At 45.1% G+C, this 23,177-nt stretch overlaps 1 protein-coding gene across 1 annotated transcript; it reads right to left on the bottom strand.

The window, feature by feature from the left end:
• Positions 1 to 17,706: 17,706 nt before the first annotated feature.
• Positions 17,707 to 22,550, bottom strand: SPSB1 (splA/ryanodine receptor domain and SOCS box containing 1; the record flags this gene model as incomplete). Its single annotated transcript, XM_079545651.1, has 2 exons — positions 17,707 to 17,834; positions 21,857 to 22,550. The coding sequence occupies 2 exons, from the start codon at positions 22,548 to 22,550 to the stop codon at positions 17,707 to 17,709; spliced, it is 822 nt and encodes a 273-aa protein (XP_079401777.1).
• Positions 22,551 to 23,177: the final 627 nt, after the last annotated feature.

The following is a 23,177-nucleotide window of genomic DNA, read 5'->3' on the forward strand; positions in this document are numbered from 1 at the left end:
TGAAAGCATCCATCCTCTCTCCTCTCTCACATTTGCTTGGTGAAGAAAAAAAGAAGAAAAAAAAAAAAGAAAGCAAAGGTGGAAAGGGAAAAGAGAGGGAGAGTGAGTGAATGAGAGGAGGGAGGGAGCAGCAATTCCAACGCGGCTGGAATAACTCTGCTCACTGTAACCTGTCCAACAACAGCCCTGGCGGATCATAAAACAGCCTCTCACATCCATGTGGTTTTTGCTGCTAGGAGACAAGGTACAAAACACACAACCTCACACCGGGCACTGTAAAACCTTATATCCCCCTCAGACCCAGAGTTCATCTGAAGAATTTGCATCATCTAATTAGAACCAAGCCAAGTTTTACAAAAAATAAAATAAAATATAAAAATATATAGAAGATAAAAAACCTCTTTCCCTTCTTTGTGCCTTTTTCTGTGATTTCAGTTACCATAAAATCTGAAAACTACCTTTCTGGCCTCTTCCCTGGAGAATTTCTATGCAGAGGCCATGCTGGCAGGTCTCAGCAACGAAGAACAGCTGAAAGCTCCAGTCACTTCCTTGCTCAGTCAGGTGTACCCAGCTCTCCTGCCTGCGTGGTGGGAACTGCTGACAGCCAACTCCGGGAAGCACAACAACTGGGAAACAGCTCTCATTCTGGCTGCTGGTAGCATTCCCAGGTTTGTTTCTCTGCACAGAGAATAAGAAGAAACCTTCACTTCATACAGACAGCACAACCAGGCTTTTTTCTCTTTTATTTTCTTTCTTTTTATATTTTACTGTAAAGCAGGATGAAGCACACTGTGACACAGTGCTGATGCCCCTCCCTGTGACAAGGACCCTGCCAACCGTACAACTTACCTGAAAAACTCCACTGCAATTAATTTCCCATGTGTGTGAAGGCACGACCTCCACCACTCCCCATTTACAAGGCAGCTCTACCTTCACATCCTTCTGCCCACCCACTCAGGCCCTCTTCACCAGGTACTCCAGGCACCGCAGCCATTTTGTGGCTGGCTAAGAGCACCAAGACTTGGCAAGTGTCAGGTGATGGCGGCCCTCATCTTCCTCTGAAGGCTTCCAGAACCCACTATTGCTGTCAGCCACGAGGTCTGAGCGCAGGGGGGAGGCCAATGATTCAATCAACCTGTGTCAGGCACTTCAGCCAGCAGGGACCACGGGGACGTCCCTCCTGCCCTCAGCACAGGCCAGGCAGCCATCAGAATGCTGCTCCAGTGATTCAGCCTCTCAGCTAAACCCACTCACCGTGCTTCCGAACTGACCCATCTCCCCTGCTGTGGGAAAGTGAACGTGGAGCTTCGCCCAACTCCTCTGTAGCGGCTCCTCCGCGTCCCGCAGCCACGCGCCGACCCTTCCCGCCCTCAGAGCCCGCAGTCGCGCGCCGGTGTTTCCCGCCTTCAGAGCACCGCAGCCACGCGCCGCTCCTTCCCGCCCTCACAGAGCCGGGCGGGCACTGAGGGGGTCGGTGCGGAGCCAGCGCTCTCACGGGAGCAGGCTGCAGCCCGGCAGGGATCCGGCTCCCTCAGAGACAAGAAGGCAGTGAAGGCACGAGGGATCTGCTCAGGTGATGAAGGGTGTGAGGAGGCAAGCCCGGGATGGCGTTTTGCCCACGCAGCCAATGCCCAAGCTGTAGAGAGGAGCAGTAAAACTGGATGCAGTCTGTTTGGCACGTCTATGAGACCTAACAGCATCATGTTGGCATGGCAGTGGTTACTCTGCTGTAGGACTCGTGAAATTGAGTGCTACTACAGCCTTAATCCAACAGCCTGGGCTAGCAGCCAGCACAGCGAGGTCTGTGTGATAACAGCTCAACCTGCTGAAATCCCACAGCAGCAATGGGCCAGTGTTGTGTGTCCTATGGCACCCAGAGGGCATATCCATACTGTGAGGCAAGAGGCAGACATATGGATGCCATGATGGTAGACACAGCACTGGGACCCTTCTCACAACTCACAGAGCCACCAAACTTGTGAACAGCAGAGCCTTGTCCTTATTTTGCTCCCTTGCCTCTTAGCCACGCTTCATTTCTTCAGCTGGGATTTCAGCAGAGGGGCTGTGGGTAGGGGATGTGCTGCAACTGTGGGCTCAGATAATATTTTAATTGCAGGGACTGTGAGCTGCATTCATTCCTAGTGGGTGTATCACAGCCATGGCTTCCGGAGAAAGCAGCCAGTGGAACTGCAACAGGTCCCTGACAGGGAGGGCCGTATCCTCTACAGCCTGTACACTCAAGCGGATGCAGCTGTATCCTCCTAACCAGGTTTGCACTTGCACTTTTCTTCTCCAGAGCCCAAACAAGTGCTGCACCTCTCCTTGTAGCACCAGCGACAACTGATCTCCCAAGTGTACGTACCCTGCAGAAAGCGCTCAGCAGGAACTAAACATGTCTGCCCTCACTTGGCAACTTATCTGCCAAAAGCCATGGGTTGTCTGCAAGAAGAGGCAGCTGGAGCACAGTTTAAGAGAGAACTGACTATAACCTGACCTCTGCAAGCAGCGTCCACCCTCAGCCTTTCAACACCCTGAGAGACACTGGGAAGAAACTAGCCTAGAGTTGCTGATGTCAGAGGAATCTGATGGACACTGTGTGCGTCACTGCTTTGAGTGAGAGGAAAGGGTCATCTCAGGGAGGGAGGGCAGACAGAAAACAAGGACCTCGAAGATCACTTGCTTAGAGGATGAGAGGGGAAAGAGGTCAGTTCCTGACCAGCAGCTCAAAACAAATCCATTGTTCTGAGTGAGACTGTATCGTCCCTCTTTCACCAGGTGTTACCTGGAAAATCCATCTGCGGGTTCCCCCTCCTTTCCCTGTTCCTCTGCCTTGGCTGCTTGGGGAATGGGGAAATTCCTGAGACAGCTGTAATGGCACCAGCTTCCTGGCCAGTCTCGCCTCACCTTCCTAGAGGAAAAAAAGCAGATCTCATCCGATGCCCAGAGGAGGAAGCACCCGGCAGCCATGAGACAGAACATCTTTTTGGCAGGAGCATCACATCCCATGGTAGGACACATTTCATTACTTATGAGTTCTTCCCTGGCCTACAGAAATCTGTGTTGTGGGTTCACCATCCAGATGCTGCCCTGTAGTGATGTGTAGCGGTCTAGAAACAACACTGGCCCATAGAAATAGTGTTCTCTTCCTCATCTCCATACTATTTCCATTACCTGCCAACACCTTCTGGAAAGGCTAAGAGGGCCAGACAGTTTCCTACAGGAAGGGAAAAAACACCCCGGCCTCTCAAGTCTTTCACTGTAGTTGGGAAAAGAATTTCAGATCTTTTCCTTGCTCCAGCTCCAGCAAATTCTCACATATATTCCTAGGACAAAGGATTCCTATCCTTTGAACAGTCCAATTTGGAACAAAGCTCTAGATCTAGATTTTGAATCCTGATAAGATCATGAGTGAAATGATGCCAAAAGTAGTTTTCTGTCATGTCTGTCAGTGCCCTCACAGTGCCATTTCCCTTAGCAGTGCCATGACAGGCTCCATGGGTACACGTGGAGTATATAGGCCTTTTCCATGGAACTATTATTTAAAAACTACTTGAGATCATAACCCTGAAGAAAGGACCCTGCAGAGGCCAGTGGTGCATACACAGTGCTGACATTATGCTCCCCAGAACGTTGTCCTGGGGAAGCAAAGCAGAGGAAAAGAGATCCTCTTGTCGTGGTTGATTGATGGTTGCCTTGGTGCACATCCAGCTCGGAATGCCCCGTGCTTGTGGAGAACTTTGGGAATGAAATGCTGAGGAAATTGTAGATCCTCCTGAAGAGTCAGCTAAGAACAGAGTGCAGGTTTTGTAAACATGGTGCGTGCGCACTGTGAAAAGGCAGCCTTTCTGCTGGGTTTTGGCATTGTGGCTCATACTGCTGGCCAGGAAGGTTGGTCAGCAGCAGGAATTTGGGGATTTCTTAAAAACGGCAGTATTGGAAAAAATGTTGAAATGTTGACATTTCCCACAAAAGGAGAGTTCTGAATTTCTTTCTGGCCAGGAACCATTAGGCTGTATCACTTTGCTTCTTTTGAAATAATATCTGTGTTGAATATGATTGTGTGGGAATGATTCTTCAAATGTAAACAGAAGAGAACATAAATGTTTTAACCTTGTGTTTTTTTGCCCTGTAATACATAACTGCCTACTTGTTTGTCAAAAGAAAGCAACCCCCAGAAAGCTCCTTAAGCTTTCTGATCCTCTTAGTGTGTCTTTTTTCCTGCCTATACTCTCTTAGGAGCACTGCTTTTAAACTGGTGGCAGTAACAGCCAGTTCAGGTGTTCTTTACAGACATCACCTATGTGAGTGTTTAAATTGGACAGTGTACTGAGATCTGGAAAAAGTGTGTTCCTGTGCTGAGGCCAAAAAAAGGCAAAGGCTGAGGCTGCTAATCTAGCTTTGCCACTGACAGCAGTAGGCTTTAGCATAAGGCTGTTCCTAATTACAACAGTCCTTAAAACAAGTCCTTGTCTTCCAGATATCTGGGTCCAGTTGTATGCCAATTATTTCCTGTTTATGGAGTGCACAAGCCCTGGGTAGCCTGTAGCCACTGTAGCCTTGCTCATCTGTTCTTTGAACAGCTGCTATTTCAGATCAGAAGGGCATGTGTGTTGTGCACAAGTATCTTGTCTGCTTCAGAGCATGGCAGTTCCAGCTCCTCTCCTGAGTCCCTCAGTCCTGTCTTCCAGAGTCAAGCAATAAATTCCGTCCCTTCTACACAACTTAGCAAAGGCCACATGAGTCATCGCTGGGAGTGAGGACAGTGACGGATGTTCCTTTATAATGGTTCCTGCTCAACTATTCCTATTGTAAGAGGCCTGTTGGAAAGATCTGTTCAGGTCCCTGGTAAGGCATACTGCTCGGGGTCCTGACAGCCTCTATCATGCCTTCTCCTGTGAAAACCTGAAAAGACCTTGCTTAGGGCTCTTAGTTAGTTCTTTGAATTTATGTTAACTATTTCCATGAAACTTTTGGACAGAAGGAGATGCTACTGATAGGTAGGAAGTTGATTGTTTTCTTTGCATTGTAATAGAAAATTCAGATGTGTTGGGGGAACAAGTGAGCAGTTGTTTGCAGTGTGTGTATAATACTAACTTGCACAGTGTGCTTGTCTGGAAAATGAGGGGTTATTTTAAACAACTAAAGCTAATAAGTGTGTTGACAATGATAAGAAAAGTATATAGATGTGTAGAATTCTACCCCCTCTGCTAGGCAGGGGGGTTGGAACTACATGATCCTTGAGGTCCCTTCCAACCCGGGTGATTCTGTGATTCTGTGATTCTGTGATTCTGTAATTCTCAGCTAATCATACCTCTTCTGCGGCAGCTTCAGTTTCCTTCCCTTCCATCTGTACACCTTCACATGAAGTATAGGTTACTGCAGAGCCCAGCACAGGGAGGTGCTGCAGATTGCACTGAAACACAACAACAAAAACAAAGCCAAAAACAATGGGGTTTCAGTTGTGTTTTTAATTCTCTTACTCATACAAACAGAAGTTAAGCTCTCTTGTTTGGGCAGATGGAAAGGGAATCAGTATGGGGTGCCTCTCTTACAGCGACTTCAGGATCGTGGCAGGGGGTTAGACTCCTCTCTGCTGCTGAGCTGGTGGGCTGTAGGGCAGCTGCTGCAGAGGCCTTCCTGAGGCGAGGCAGTGTCTGGGATTGCTGAGGAGAAATGCATGCAGGTGGGAGAATCCTTCCAATGCTAAGTGAGTGGTTCAGAGTCACATTAGAGCCAATACCTTCTGTGAGGAAGCTTGGGTGGTCACCAATGAGCCGGGGGTGTAATGTCTAGAAAGCAGAGCCCAATAAAAAGAAGGTAAGAACATCAATGGGCTGATTTAGACACCACTTCTCACACAGCCTTGTGCATATCTCCCTAGTTTGAAACAAAGAGCATAAATCAACTCTGTTGCCAAGCAGCTAGAAATACAATTTCTTAATGTTGAACAGCTGAGAGTGAACTTGTACGTGTGTTTGTAAAAGATATGTCACATACGTATGTGCTTCTTTTGCCAGGAATCTGAATTTGCTGTATGAAACTTACAGTACTGCATCTTGAATTTCCTATAATCAGGACATGTATAATCCTAGTTTCTTTTTCCTTATTCCGTTTTAAGTGCCATCATTTTTTTAACATGCAGGCAGCACTTCAGTGGGAGCTGTTACTGTAGATGACTGTTCTGTGATAATATTTATGTAGCATGTTCTCCTACAGGCTTTGCTCTTGCCAGCTCTGCATCTTTGTTCCAGGCAGCCCTCCCGTTGACTGTTAGCACTGAACTCTCACATCAGATGTCCGGATAACATGTTTTTTTAGGAAGCTGGCTGTGAGCTGTTCCTAGCAGCACAAGAGTCATCACCCTGCCTGCTCCCCCTGGGAGGCGTTCACCAAGGCTTCCTAGCAGGCTCACAAAAAGTAGGACACATGGGGACAGCTCCGAATGTTTGTGTTTTCCTAAAAATAGAAACCACACAGTTAAGAGGAAAAAAACAGAATTTTCTTCTGCAACAAAATGCTTACAGCAATGGCATGTGGCAGCAAGCACAGTACAGGCCAACAAGCCATCAGACAGTTCTGCTAGTCTTTATGGCCCGTATTTTCCCTCCTGCCTTCCTTTCTCGTGCATTTTGGTACCAAAAGGTAGGTCAGGCACCTGAAAGCTGTCTCAGTGTGCGTGCCCCCATCCGTCTGTGACAGGCTGTGTGTGCCCTGCAGAGAAGCCATTGACAGGTCCAAGGAGAATGTGAAAGTATGCTATTATCAGCTGTGGAATAACTCCAGGAATAAATGATCTATTTCTTCAGCCCCTGGTGCACTTCGGCATCAGCTCAGCCATTAGAAGCAGATCTGTGCATGCTTGGGTAAATGAGCATCCACTCTTTGTTAAGTAGAATCAGAAAAGGAAATTTAACAAGACAACTATTGAGATCAGAGATCTTCTCTGCAAAGGCAGAGCAGTCCTTGGTCCAACTCATCTCTCTGTCACAGACTTGGAGATTTTGTTTAGATTAGTCATATAATTTGTTCTCTTCCAAAATTTTCCCACTTCATAAAAAACAGGTCTTACTAACAATCTTGTGAGACTGGATGCTAAATCTGGAAAATAATTATTTACTGACTGCAACTTGCTTTGAAAGACCTTACAAAAGAAACTTCTGGCAGTTGATGCCGCTCAGTAGATTGAATAGAAGTCTGCAGGTGCACAGAAAAAAGCTGACAAAAAGTCAGAAATGCACTATTTCTCTTGATAATCTGAGCTACGTGTCCACATTTTATAAAGGTTGCTGATTTTCACAATTAACAAATGTAGGTCTTAGCACAATGTTCGTTCTTGTATCCTCTCAAAGCTTGAGGGTGGTGAGTTCTGGAGCGTGCTGCACGGCGGCTCTGCACTGCTGTGCTGAGGAGCAGAAGCTGTATGAAACCCTCCGTTCAGCAGGACAAGCCAGCTGAAGATGTGTATAGTGGAAGCCATGGAAGGCATAAAAACATCTGCTGTGCTCTGTGAAACTTAGGAGCTGTGCTGTGTAAGGGTGAGCTTTATCTGCTGGTTCCTTATCTGAAAACTATTTACATGTGGAGAAAAAAACGCTTCTGAGATGCCAGGCATCCCATGGCATGGCCCCAGCTAGATCTGATCTCCTCCAGGAGATGGCAGAGGGCTGTGTCTGCCTTCACACAGCCAGCCTCTCCTGCCACTCCGTGTCTGCAAGTTAGTTTGTCAAGAGAAGGAAGAAAAAAAGCCCAAAGCCCCAAGACTGTTTTTATTTATGACCATGTCTGTGGGCTGCTCTTTGTCTAGACAGCTGGTATTAGTATCTGAAGTTATCCTGGAATTTGAAATACCATTTATTTAGAGGGGAAATAAAAGCCATGAGATTAAACAGTTCGTAAAAGTAATCTGGGAACTGACACGAGGCCCAAAGAGACCAAAGGTAACAAGATCTAGAGCAGGCATCTGCATTTGTCTTGGCCATGGAGATGTTTTCTCTCAAAACCAAACAAAACAACTTCCCTCTCTCAGATACATCCCCCTCCAAAAAAACCCAAACCATAACAAAACAAAAGAAACCCAACAATTTGGCTTTAGGAAAACATCTTTTGCTTTCTCCCCATCTTTGTTTGGCTGCTTTCAATATGCCTGCAAACAATGAATCTTCCGAACAAACTGGTCACTCACCCAACTGAAAAGAGGGATAGGAAGAGCAGCCCTTACTCATCTAAGAGAATCCTGGGAAATGGGAGCTGCTATGTTTTTGTGCAGGGAGACTCTGGTTGTCACAATTGCAGCAAAACATAACGTTGCCATCTCTGACAATGTGTTCATTTCTGCTTGGAGCAAAATAATCACAGCAAGCTAGCAGGAATTTTGTCTCCTCCTTTTGCTTCCACAGAGGCTCTGCCAGGTAAGATCAGTGCCTGCTGCACTTGGAATGGCTCATCTGACCACCTCATCTGTATGGCCTTCACACCACTCTCATTTTCACTGCCGTTTGGCAGGCATAGAAGGTTTCCAGATGTTAAACTAAGCAGGAAAAGAGCAAAACAAAGTTCTGGGCTCCATCTGCTCTCTTCCCTTGAATGAGCCATGTCCCATCACCCATGAGAGTGTGTAAAAAGAGTTTGATCGAGTATGATTTTACACAGCAGCTGCTGAACTTTGGAGACAAAGTGCAGTAAGGTACGAGATCTACCCATTTTACAGAGAACCAGTGGCTCCTTGTTGAAACAGGAAGTTCAGATAAATTTAAGTGAACCATTAGACTTTGTGCATAACTGCTTGGCTAGAGAAGTGCTACAGTGCTCAAACCACGCAGGCACTGTTGAATCAGTAAGACTGCAGCTGCAGGAAAGCACAGCAATACCAGGCTGCTCATGGGCTGTGTTGGTGCAGTGCTGGCAGAGGCAAGAGTTAGACTGAGGAGGAGTGGCAGAAGTTCTGAGTCGTCTGAAGGTATTTGGGCTCAGAGGTGTATGAGGGGAGAAGCAACCTTGGGTTCTGTGATCCTCAAGTTCAGAACAAGCGCTGTGACCTTGTATTTTGCTTCACTGCTGTCTAATGTAGGTTTTCCTCATGCAGCCATTCTAGTATGAATGCAGAGTACAGAGCATACTCAATAAAACTACCAGTTATAGTTGGTAGCCTCATGTTTAAATACAACCCTAGGAAATCTGCCCATCCAGTGCAAGCAGTAAAGAAGGGAACAAAAAGTCAATGTTGAGTTAGGATCAGTGTTGAAATCATGACAAAGCAAAAACTTCGCTGTATTTAGGTATCAGGTTCTTGAAAAATCAGCCTCTTCAGATGCATGGCACAGCCTACAAGGAAAGATGGTTGCAGAGTGCACCTGGAGCATTCCAATTGTGATACAGAGCTCACATACAGCATTGTGCAAGTTATCTCAATTCTCTGAGTCACAAAATTGATCTATTAAACATATTAGCCATGAAACTCAACTGTTCTATACCGTTGTCTACTTTATTGATAGGCAGAGACTTCCTTTTAAAGCACAAAGAACAACCAGCCCAAGAGCCTGCGTGTGTTACAACACAACTGCCTGCTCCCTTCCTCTGCGCGCTCTCAGCCATCCTTGAAGCGTGAGTCACAATACTGAGAATGCCTCTGCCACTTTCTGGGGAAGGGTTGACTTTTGGCTACTGTTGCAAGATTCAATTTGCTAAACCATGGTCCTGACCCAAGATGGCCAAACTTGTCATGGTATGGAAATGCTAATGAGATCAGAGCCTGAAGAGGCAAATTCCAAAGTGCAGAGAGAAAAGGATGTTTTCTTTTCCGCTGGACAAAACACAACTTTTCTGGCAGGCACAAGTAGGACAGTCTGTCCACTTTGGCAATACCCTGCATGCCTGGACGTACACAAGCGTGTTTTTACATGCAACTCGGTTTGATTACACAATCTCCCTCCAAGAGAATTTGGCAAGAGAGATATCTGAGAAGGTTTAGAAATGGAGAGCAGCCCTGCAGCATCTCTCACTCTATTTCTAGCACCATTTGGAGCAGCTGACTATTGGGAAAACAACCAAAGAAAAACACCATAAATGTTGATCAGGTTCCCAGCCTGCCATTTCACAAATGCCACAAGGTCACAGGCCTATTTTCACTTGCCAGCTTATACCTACTGACCTTCTTCAAATAGCTGGGCCCATGTGCACCAAACCAAGCTCTCAGGCCAAATCCCTTCCTCTTCTTCATTTTCCCAGGGGCAATCCTGAGCCTTTGCCAAATGCATCTGTTAAGAGATTAATAAGTCTTTTTCTGACCAAGAATCTCTTTGCATGTTGGGTTTTTCTGAAGCTAAACCTGCTTTTCCAGTGTTTGCCCCTTCCAGAAAGCACAGTTTAACACACATCTCAAGAGACAGTATTTAATGATGGACCTGATCCTTCTAGTCTCAAAGTTAAACTTACTTGAAATGCTCTGTAGCTTGTTTAGATTGCAGAGATCCTACCTGTATGACCGTAATATACTTTATTTGCATTACTCTTTATTGAGAATCATAAATGCTTTGTCTTTGTTGAACTGTATTTGAGATCAGTGTTACTGCCAGGCAGCCCTGGAGAACAAAACAGGTTTATTTTTTTAGTGAAGGTCAGGTTAAAGTCTTGATTACGACGTCTTAAAAATAGTAAACACAGACATAAAAACAAGAAAACACAAGTGCTGAATGCTAGGCATGTAGTGTGGCATTGCTTACACGTAGATCTACATACCGACCTGAGGTCTGTCCTAACTTCAGGATGCATCTTCTCAGAATGGCTTCCTATCCAGAAATGTCTGTCTACAATTTAACCCCAAGATTATTTGCATTTTTAAAGGCTATTTTGTAATTCAAACTAGCGCGTCAGAGTGTGTATGAAAAGTCACCTGCTTTCTAATGATGATGATCTTATCACTTTGGAACAGATACTTGGCATCTCTCAGAACAGTTAAGAACAATTGAAAACCTCTGTATTTGTCTAAGAAGTATGCCTCGTTAGGAGTCAAGAGTGCTCATTCTTCCAGCTTTTCCTTTACTAAATCAATTTAAAACTTCATTTTTAGCATTCCATAAATCTCATTTTCAGCGCTGTAATTTCTTACTGTGCTGCACTGTTTCAGTCATCTCTTCATGTAACAGCATTTCACAGAGCCTATGTCATGCAGAAATATATCTTCCTGTTTTGAGGCTTCAGTGGGTCAGAGTATCATTATCAAACACCACAGCCAATAATTTCTGAAATCCTGGAATTTGTGCACTGTGTACACCAGGTAAGAATGAAGAATGTCAAAATCTCAGCCGTAACGATCAGATTTCCCCACTTGTCTACTGAAGTCAGTCTTCCCTTGGGTTTCTTTATAGCTCATTAAACAAAACAAAAAGGGGCTTATACAGAAAGAAAAAGTTTGACATGATCAACTGGCTTTGCTGGTAATGTGTGCAATCCACCCAGATGTCTAGACGGTTTGAAAAATACAGATGGCATTCAGAGGTTACAGCTGTTACTCCTCAAGTCTCCCTCTTGTTGGACCTCAAATTAAGTAGGAACAGACCCTATCAAAGCCAGGTGGTCCAATTCCAAAGGAAACATCTCGTGTGTGGCAGGAAATTAAGTTATTGATTCAGTAGGCAGCACTTCACCTTTCAGATCAATGAACCACCTGGTCAGTCTACAAGGAAGTCCTGCTCTCCCAAGGTGCCTGCTTTGGGAAAAGGTAGCAAACAAATTGGTCAGAGCTTCAACTGTGGGAAACCTGCAGTATTTTTTTGTAAGCGGAAAAAGAAAAGTAACACCTGCATCCTGGCCTGATGCCATCTTAGGCAGGTGTTCCTTGCCTGCTCTTCTTACTTGCCCCGTGTAGTAGGAAGTTGCAAGGTATGTTTTCTTATGCAGGCTTCAGTCAGTACTATTCTGCTAGATCCTTCTAAATAATAGTTAGTGGCTCTGCAAGAGGTAGAGAGGTGAAACGTGGATAGATGCCCGTAAGAATAGGTATTTTGGAACTCCCAGGACAACCAAGAAGGTTATCCAGAAGTAGCATCTCTTTCTTGGCCTGTGCCCCCCAGTACCATCTTACCACGAGGCTTCCCTGGGACACGAGCTGCTGGCTGCGGAGCAATCATACAAGATGTGAAAACACAGCACAAGGCACCTGAGAAGCCCCCTGATTCCTATGAGATGCAAGTCTGAGCAAAGTGAAAAACCACAGATTAAATCCATTCTGTGCCTTAAGACACTGTAGTTGTGTGAGGCTTTGGAGGAATGTGTGAGTGGAACAGCAGCACAGACATTTGTAGGCACATCGCATTGCTCCCAGCCAAGTGGCTTTACACAAACTGTAACTGGCTGGGATGCTGCTGGAACTGGGTGAGCACAGGGAAACAGGAAGGCATCCCTGCTGGGCTGGGACATCTCCTGCTTGACTTGAGTGTATCATCATTATGAAAAAATACTGAGGCATTTGATCTGCTTCATTGCGTTTGGGAATCTGTTGCTCACTTCACTTACAGAGGGAAAGTTTTGCTGCTCAGCTAAGTTACAGTAACCCAAAAGGCAGCCTGAGCCATGAAGAAAGTGCAGCTGGTCAGTGTTGTATAGCACGGTCTGAATACAAATAGGGTTGTTTGTGCAGGCCACGGCTGCTTTTTTTAAGAGACTGCAAACCACCTTAACTTTTATACACTGCGGCAGCATGTGAGCAAAGGAATGTGGCTGGTCTGTGCTAGTCCCAGAAAAGGTCCCAGATGAGGCCAGCAGATTGGGCAGCAGACGTGCAATACGGAGCCTATGAATAAAACACACAGACTTGTACCTACCCTGTGCTACGTGTGGATGTGAGCAGTGCGACGGGCAGGAAACCGGCACCGAGATGCCACAGGAGCAGAATGCACAAGGGCAGCATGAACAGCCGATGGGAAGAGCAATGCTAAGCAGTAAGCAAGCCGTAAAACACAAGTCAGACAAAACATCTGGCAGCTGCTTCAAATAGTTCTCTGTCTGAAGGGCAGACAAGCCTGCAATAATCTCAAATCAAAACACGTGCAAGGATAGGATCAATGCTCAGTGTGCTTTGTGCAAGAATTGAATGAGTTTTGTTTCCTTCAGGACTGTTTCATATGCCAAGAAAGGCTGTGCTTTGGGTTAGGTTTTTAATTTTAATCAACTTTACTAAATAAATCACTATGTATTTCCCTCTCCAGTCAACTGCAACATAGTTGTTGGCAGAAGATCAACAGCATTAGCTCTGCATAGGAAGTACATGGGAGAGTCACGCTAGCAAGTTTGTCATGATTGTATTAACTTTTTCAGGCAAGAAAGTGCAACTGTGATGTTAAAAAAAAAAATGCATAATGCAAATGCTTCTAGTTTGTACATCTCAGGCACAGGGAACAGGAAGACTGTCTGGAAGAGATTGGGTAGGAATGTGACAGGTAGAGCCTGATAGCTGGGCTCTGTTCAGGAGATTGCTTGAGCTCAGAGAAATCATTTCATTAGCAATGTGCGTCAGCGCTGCAGATAAAGGAGAAAATCAGCAACTGTCCTTCCCCTCCTCACAATTTTGTTTTGTTTATGTTGTCATAGCTTTGGCCAAGACCTACAGCAGGAATGCTTACTGGCACTGATGTGATACATGCTAACCTGCACCCAAGAACAGCTTTATTTTTAAAAGGAATTTTGACATGACTGCTACAGTACTGGCATACTTCCTTATCAGCTACTGAAGGCATCCAGAGAAAGCTTCCTCTTCACACTTCTAAACTCAAATAACTTTTACCAAAGCCTCAGCTTGAACAAAAGCTATGCTCCTGCTTACCCATGGCAGCAACACGACAGCCAGATTCTCTGCAGGATTGTCACAGTTCTCCTGCATCACCAGCAAGGCAACAGCAATCAAACTACTAAAGCCAGAAACCTCCTATAAAATGAAGCTAAGTTCCACATGCACAAATATGGTTAGCCAGCAACAGCAGAGGGATAAGAGATGCTGGCCAGTGGAAGAGCATTAGTTTTCAAGGAGGCTCTAGGGGTACAACCAGGACTTGTAATTTTTAATGTTGCTCATACAAAGGAGCAGGCCTGCCTGCCACATGCAGGCAATAGGAGGGGAAGCAGAAAGCCACTGATTCATTAGGATTTGCTAATCTGTGATATCATTTGTTGATTCCAGCAGGCCCAATCCCCATCTCATGACTTCCTCCGCTGTCACCATGGCGCTGTACATAAACATTGCGAACTCCCAGCCTGGAGCAGGTCATTTATTTCAAATATTCCATGCAGTTGGAACACAAGCCTGTTTGGGTGTCTGGAGCCGAGCATGAACTAATTTCTCAGTCTTCTGCACTTGCCCCACCTTACGGGCCCTCCCCAGCCTGCTGTGCTCCCAGCAACCCTCCAAGTCACACTTTAGCAAAGCAGAGGCAGCCTTACCCTGAAGCTGGCAAGAAACATGTTTCACTCAGGTCACCCACTACCCACAGCAGAACAAAACAGCAATTATTCAGCATGCTGGCTACTTAACTTAGGATCCACAAACAATTGTCTTCTATGAATGGGAAAAACAAACAAGATGAAGACTTCCAAAATCCAAAAAATTATTGCCATGATTGGAGATGGATAAGAAACAACTTTTTCTTTCTTTTCTTTTTTTTTAAAAAAAAGAAAAAATCTCTCTCACCCAGTACCCTTATAAGGAAGTTCACGAGCATACCTCTGAGCTTTAGTTGAGCCTCACATTTTGTAGTGTTTATGTGAACTGATGAAATCATTTGCTTTTCACACGCAAGTTAGTAGCTGCAGGCAAGATGGAAAAGTATGAGGACAGGAGGCAGAAATAAAACCTTTGTCATAACTGATGTTAAGTTCAAAGCCATCTCAGCTCTGGTCTGGCTGGAGCTGCTGATAGAATTTGAGAGCACCCATATACTGCTCAGATTGAAAGTGGAAGCCATTGAAGACCGCAGGAGCAAGCAAGAGACAGTTTCTGCTCCAGAAACAGTATAATCCACAACACTTCACAGCCCAGGAATGAAGCCTCCTGTGCAAACAGATCTGTCGAAATTAACCACAACTTACAGCAGTGGGTAGGGAATGACTCAGGTGACTTGAGTTAAATCAAGCTGGTAAGCTGAGAGTATCCAGAATGCACTGAAGTCAGACTTCTTGAGTGCATGTGATCCAGTGCCAGCTCCCAACACTTGGCTTGACCCTCCACAGCACTTCCACTAGTTGGCATGCTGTGCTACTGGCTTGAGGATCCGTTTTATTTTACTTTCTTTTGTTCACTGTCTCCCCTCCTAAGATGGAAAGGAGCAGTCAGGTGGCAAACTGAAGCGGTAGGTTAGAGCCTTGGTTCCACATGAGCCTCTCTCCTGGAAGAAAAATAATGCTTGTCTGCTGCAATAGAGGAATAAAGCTTGACAAGATAACTGGAGCCCCAGTCCATTGAATCCACTCAAATAGGAGTGGAGTAATGAGTCATGAATTTTCTTCAGCTCCACCTTGAATAGCTGTCTTTAGGCACTAGCAGCAGACTCAACCTCAGGTTCCCACTCCCTACCTTAGCTGCACCTTGCCATCCACGTCACTTTTACGTGCCAGCTTTGAGATGTTCTTCCTGTTAGGGTTGGGTTCTTAGTAGGAAGCTCACCATTCACACAGACACTACGGGTAGAAAACACTGAGCGCTTCATACAAATAAATGTATCATCAAGCAATATTTAATAAAGTTTATTAGGTTATTGAGTATTATCTACAGCCATAAAATAGGATGTGAGAGTTTAAAACTGTACAAAATGTAATGGAGAAGTGAGAAGAGATGGAGACAAAGGAGCGTAAGAGTATTAGAAGTGGGGAGAACACAGCTGCTTCCCAGCAGTTAGGGAAGACACTGGTTCAGGCTGAAGGCAACCATGTAGAGTTCCATACACACTGTATTTTATTGTGCAATTTGTGTCCCACCCTGCAACAGAAACTAGTACAAACCCCTATGTTAAAAAAAATCATAAAATATTAGTTTTAAAAAAGAAAGGGGCATATCACACCCCACCCAGTCTTGGCACCAATTCTGTGCTTTAAAAATATACTATGCAAGTAGTTTAATTTTAAAAAGGTACCCTACAGCAGCTGTTTAAAACATGTTCTTATACATACACCACAAATATATATATTAACATTTTCAACAACTAAACTCATTTGTACCTACACAGAACTGAGGGAATAACTCAAGAGCAAAAAAAAAACCAACCATACAAACATTTTTTCAAGACAAAGAAATGTGCAAAATAACCTCAGAAAGGCAGCATAGTAACCTGCGGAGAGGTCAAGAGAGCAGCTCCTGCTAGCAAAGGAGTGTCATCCTCTCTTTACCTGGCTACTGAGGCAAGAATCTATTTGGGATGTGCTGATTTTGCCTGAATTGCTAGTCCTGTTTATTGAAGATCTCCCCTGCCAAACCCCAGCTCTGGGGAGGTTCTCTTCTTGCTGAAGATCACCCCACTGAAGTCTCACATGTTACATTCTGCAGCCACTTTCTGCATTCCTGGTCTTCCTATGGCACTACTGTAGTCACGTTGCTACCGCCTTCTCTGGGATGACTTCCCCAACCCCAAGCAAGAAACAGAACTATTCCTGCTGCATAGCTAAGTGGAGATCATGCTGATGGTCTACAGCAGAAGAAAGCCTGGTTTGGGTGACTAAGCGATCTATTCAGGAAGAAAATTTCCTGGAAGTCATTAGAGAACCACTATGTTTCTCTAAAGCTTTAGCCTGGAACGGGCTAAACAGAAAGCAGACCTAAGATGGCAAGACCTACGGCTGTCTGACACAAGTGTCAGAGCTCATCCAGCCTGTCTCACCAAGAAGTGCTTTGCAGAAAACATTTGCCCCTTCTTTGTCCCCATATCAGCAAGGAATCCCAAACTAAAACCTACAGCTTTCATTCAAGAGGAAGAGGGCAGGTGAAGACATGGGGTGGCTGCTCAATCAGCTGACACCCACTCAGAAGCTGCAGGACAGAGAATGGAGCAGGAGAACTGAAAAGGTGATGGTGATAAACAGGAAAGCAAGATTCACTTTTTATGAAGTAACATTAGAACACGGTGAGAGGTCCTGGCAGAGACAGACATGAGCAATATAACCACTTCCTTCAAATAAAGCATCCTGGCGGAAGGGTTCTTGGTTTTGGTGTTAGGGGTTTTTTTTTTTGGTTTTTAAAAAACTCAGCAATGATTTTCTCTTGGTATTCCAGACTCTTCCCAATTCCACTGGCCACCCCATGCCTTTCCATTCTTAGCACCTAGTCTTAAGATCACTCCTAGCGCCTTCCCTTCCCCCAGCTATGCTCTTCCCTTAAGGGAAGCTATATATATTAAGCTGCTATAGAAGGGCTCACTCCCAGGCTCTACGACCCCAAGGATGCAGTACAGCCTTTTATCAGGAGAAGCAGGGAAGCACAGAGCTTCTGTTAAGTTTCCTTTTTTAAACTGTGCTGGGGAAGTGACTTCCAAAGAACAAAACACTCCATCGCAAAATAATGACTCGAGAGCTTGCCATTAAGGGCACATGGAGATTTTTAGCAGTAACAGGAGTACTTTGGCCAAGGATTTCCAACAGTAGCAATGACACGAGGGTGGTGAACCCACTGCCCAGTGGGTCAGCTCCAGACATTTTGCCTTGGTTTCAACTCTCTGTCCCACAACATGAAGGTCATTGGTAGAGCAGGTAACTCTTGAGGGAGGCTGGCAGTGGCAGGGTAGGGATCTCATTCAGTCTTTCCTTGCCCAGAGCAAGCCTCACAGCTCGCCGACACAAGTCCATCAGAGGCAGTGGTTCAGCTGGAAAAGAGAAGATCCGAGACATTAACATCTCAACCTACAAGCTACGTATTCATTTTGTTAACTCTAAAAGTCCCTCCCCCCACAAAAACTGAGCAGGATGAGCAACGCCTGGCCTGCTCACAAAACCCAAGCCATTCAGCATTCACAAATCAGCAGCTTCAGCTCATCAAACATGCAGGCAGAGCATGACAGCACTGTAGAACTACGTGAAGGAAAAGATACTCAGATTCCCTGAAGAAAGTTTACACTCTGCAATACCATTCATTAAAGTTAGAGCACAAGGTCTAGCTTGTGCCTTCTGCTGCAGAATCCAAAAAGCTTTAAAAGATTTACTGAAGTAAAAGACTGCAGTTTGATAGCATCGTGTAGTAAAAGTACCCAGGAAGTACTAATGTGTTTTTTACATAATAGGATAACAACCGTCCCCCCTTTCATTTATGCTACATACTTCCCAAGAAGAAAGCAAAACCGTATGTCAGAGCTTCATGTCATTACTCGTAGGAAGAAATACCCTGATGGGAAATGCCACAATACATCAAAAATCTGGGAAAAATACAAGCCTTTGTTGGCATCTTATACGCTTATTGAACAACATGATACTAGTTTTTCAGGCAGGGTATGTGGGGTCCTTTGTTGCTGAACAGTCATTTGTAGCATAAGAGATCGAGGTCAGAGCCAGAGTGAACACATTACAGCTGCACAGAAGGAATGTACAGATTACCAACAGAAGCTGTGAGAAACCAAGTCTGTCCAAGCTCACCTGCACACTGCTCAAGGGGGTGGGGGGTTCTTCCTCCCCCAAGAGACAGCTAAAACAAAGGCATCTCAAGCCAAGTAACGATGCTCAGCACGCATCATTAGAAAGCTTAGAGACATCTTAGACCAAACACACCTAAAGACTTGCATTTCTGTGGCTAAGTTTGGTTGAGAAGCTGCAATTTTTACAAACTTTGATAGATGCCAACCGGCTTCAGCTTTTACTACAACCCAAATTAATCTTATTGTTCATGCAGCTGCTTTAAGCTTTCCTAGTCTCTCAGTTGTTTATTTTCTATACATGATCATGTTACTGTATTTCTAACCAGAAGCCATTCTGTCAATAAGGTGGACACAAATCCCCTCCTTCCAGGCTCAAGGATAATAACTAACACTGAAAAGCTCAGATAGAAGTGCTGTCAGTAGTCTCTGATTAGACCACTCCTGATTCTACTTTGGAAAAAGTAAACAATCTCACTGCTCCACATTAAAAAAAAACCAAAAAACAAAAAACATTTCAAATAAGCAACAGAGAAAGCGATTTATCTAGTTTTTGGTAAGAATTCTGAAAAGGAGAACTTGCTGAAGAGAGACTTGGTAACAGGAGTTGCACTCAAATTGGTCCAACTCCTCTAGTTAGCAGAGAGCTGGACCAATGCCTTATTTCCTTCAGTCAATCCCTGCTAAGTATCACAAACTACCACCTTCTGCAGAGGAAGCTGCAGCACAATGTTTTTGTTTGTTTACAGCAGTTCTCCATAGTAGTCCTTGTGCTTCGAGCATTATTAATGAGGCATCATGCCTCTGTAAGTACACCTCTTCAGCAGAAATTGGTGGGTGGAGAGCAATCAAACAGATCTGTCAGGGCACTGCTGCTCCTTCCCAAGCCCTACAATTTGTCACCCGTGTTCTGTGCCGAGAGTAGCCCCAGGGCTGCTCAGTGCTTCCTGCAGAGCATAGCTACACTCAGCTCGAGGCACTGCTGCTCTTGCCTGCTCATGACCTACTTCAAGATCCATGCTGCCTCCTTGGCAGGCACAGGTCTCTCTGTACAGCAGGACTACACGTCTCAGTTCTGGCTGTGATACTACCAGAGAAACTTATTACTGGCAACATTCCTTTGGCACTTGCCAGTGTAGCTTACCCTTAAAACCTGTACCCTCTGAAGTACAAATACGCCCTATTCCAAATCTGTCCCAGCTCCTCTTGCTCTGTACAGAGAGATAGCTTGGACAGATATTGTCTAGCCAGAGGACAGTGACCATAGGGGACAAGGGGTCTGGACTTTCAAAGGCTACAGGCATCAACTTAACAAATAATTCCCATTTAACAGTCTTAAAAGCTGAGAAGATCACCTTCCCACAGAGGTTAAGAAAAAGAACTTTGTCCTCACCTAGTTTGCTCTGATAATCCAGTCTTTGCAAAGATAGACCGGAAGAGAAAGCACACACATATCTGACCTTCTTCCATTCACAAGCACTACAATCACTGGACACAGTGCAGCTATTGAATGCTGAGAAGTGGTTAGAGCCAGACACCTCCTTTCTACGTGTGCCAAAATAGCGTCCTGTCATTCCTGGCCTTATGCCCATGATTCACTCCTATGCCGAGAGCACATTACAACCAAATCCAATACAGGAGGTGGCTGTTTCCCTATTAAGTGCAGTTCTGCACAGACTGCTCCACAGGCTTGCTGGCTCTGAAAGGAGCTGCAAGTTTTGGATTTGACCCTACCAAAAAACCTGGTTACTGGAGCTGCTGCCATGGCAGGATAAGCTAGGTTCTTTCTTTTTGTTGGTGAGAAAATGCTTTGCCAGGAGCTCTCAGTTCAAAAGATTGCATTTCTCCTGGGTTATTCAGCCTCTCCTGCTCTAAAAGCTCATCCGCTAAAATGCTGATGGAAAGAAGGCTGACTGTAGGAAGGAAAAAAAAATATGGAAAGAATACATCTTTTACTGAGCATTAGGAGAGTTTTTCAACATCCCTACAGTAAGCAAGTGTTTACTTTGACTTCCAGAAGTTCCTTAAAGTAACTTCCTCTGAAGTGTCAGTGAATAGCTATCGTACCACTGAATTAGACGAAATAGTTGTTCAGAGCATTTAAGCAGCAGGAGATGCTATATGGCCTTTTTTCCCTGGTCTGACCAGGATGCGTTGCTTTCTAACCACAATTAAGACAGGGCACATCAGGTATGCAAGTATCAGTATTGGTGCCTTGTCTGAGTTTTAGCATGTTTCTCAAAGTACTTGTGGACTGTACACCGATGTCCTCACAAGGCTTTTCTGGTTAGTCTGGCAGCCCAGTTTTCTGGTGCCCAGTGCCACTTGGCTGCACCTCACGTCACCAGCACTAGGAGCTTGCCACTGCTGGCCCAGCATTAGAACAAATACATTCTGAGCACAAATAAAAGCCAAGTGTGCCACTGCCTTTGGACAGGCGCTGTTCTGAAATGCAAGGGAATCTCTACCTTTTTTATTATCAATTTACCACCTGATTTTTATTTCAGTAACAACCATACAGATTTTCATCCACTTCCTTCACATCTCTCCTCCATCCTATCCAGAGGATCCTATCCAGAGTCACAATCTGGCCCAATGGAAACCTTTATGAGAGATAAGACTCCAGCACACGTCGGCAGCCAAACCTATTACTAAGCTTAGCAAGGGATTGATGTTACTATTACTAAAAGACCTAGCATGCAAGTCGGCCTGGCTACAATATCCAGCCCCCACACTAGAAATGAAACAGCCTGCCATGAAAGAGGCAAGCTACTTTCTTCAAAGATGAGACATTCCCACTTCCTCAGACAGGAACCAAATCTTCCCACTCCTTCCTGTAGGGAATTTTCAAAGTCCTTCCATAAGGAATTACCAGAATTGTCCCTCAGAGACTACTCCCTGTAAAGAAGCACCAAGATTACATTGCAAACATTGCAACTGTCATCAGGAATGTCCTTTTCTTGACATTTTGGTAGCAGTATAAAACGCTTGTCAGTCGAGATAAACAACTGGCATTACCCTCTCTCATTATACTGCTTTCCTGAATTTCACTTACTCCCTGCAATGCATTAGTAGCAGCACATGTTACCTAGTCAGACAAGCTCTATTTCAATTGCCATTAAGTATTTGGAAATTAAATCCTACTGCTGACATGAAATGCTCATCTCTTCCACAAAAGTGAAAACCCTCAGCAGTGTAGTAAACTTGCACGTAAGCAGCACACAGATTTGGGCTGATAGAACTAATACAGAGATTATACTCACGGTCAAGTCCGTTCAAGTAGCGCATCCTTATTTCACAGTGTCCCCACACTGCGCTTACCACTGGATACAGCTTCTTCCCTTTAAGTCCCCGAAAGGCAACACCCATATATTGCCCATCTACAATGAAACTCAGTGTCCCATCATCCATGTCCAGAACCACCAGGAAGGAATCCGGCACAATGAAAGTTTCATCTGGTTCTAGGAAGGCAGGATAGGTTTTACTCGGCTGGTTCTTGCCATCGTGGTACAGTCTGTTACGCCCAAGGTCCCATCCCCACGATTCATGGTTATTTCCTACAAGTGTGGTGTACCCTACAGAATGCAAAGGGGCATCTGCTGTTGCCACCCCTACCACAGCATGTGTGCCTCGCTGCCGCATTGCCCACGTTATCTGCCACACATGCAGTCCTCGTGTGTATCCCACTTTGCCTCTGATAGCGTCTGTGCTCTGAGCCACCGGATGCCGGTGAAATATGAGTTTATCGTCCTCCTTCACAAATACATTCAGCGAGCGATCATCATTGTTCCATGAATGCAATAACTGGACTTCATAGGATACAGGAGGCATGTCCAGTAGCAAGTCCAGACGCGTGGGTTTGCTGTAGTCAAGTCTGTGGAGCTCCTGCTTCAACGGTCTGTACACCGGGTCCCTCATATCCACAGTCTTTATCCCACCTGTGACCTTTTGACCCATCGTGGGTTCCAATTTTGCCTACTTAGAGGCTCCCAAGGCAAGCTCATCAATTCACCCAGCTGCTTTTGCTTTCATTCAGCTCTACAGAAAACGTTGCTCGGAGACCTTGTCAAGATGTCCACTAGTCAGTATTGCCTAATGGATGGAAAGAAAAACAAGAGACAAGTTAAACACTGCCACACAGCCTTGCATGCAACATTTACAGAGCACAGTATCGACCTGTTTATCAATCCATCCTTCCTTTCCACCAGCGAAGGTAACGCATACCACCTAAGCACTGCACCCTGCAAAGCAGAGACAGAAATGAAACAGGCACTGTGCTAAGTCACTAATGTCCTCTTCAGAAAAGCACTTTAATTACTCCTCCCTAGTCTAAAGGAGGTATGGATTCAGCTACTGGAGCTCATCTTCTTCCAGTGAATGCACTGCTCCTTACTACCACACTATTAAACTTTGAGAGCTCATCTATGGTCAGACTGTACAGCTGTCCCTGGTTTTACATCATTATCCAAGCTGGAGAATTTGAGCAAAGGATTTCTCCTCTAGCAGAAGACTGAGAGCAGTAATGCCTGAGATTACAGCACTCCTGGACTGTCTTTGCTTTTCTACCAGCTCTTCCTACAACAA

Source organism: Tetrao urogallus (assembly GCF_951394365.1).
Source record: "Tetrao urogallus genome assembly, chromosome: 21".
Lineage (NCBI taxonomy): Eukaryota > Metazoa > Chordata > Aves > Galliformes > Phasianidae > Tetrao > Tetrao urogallus.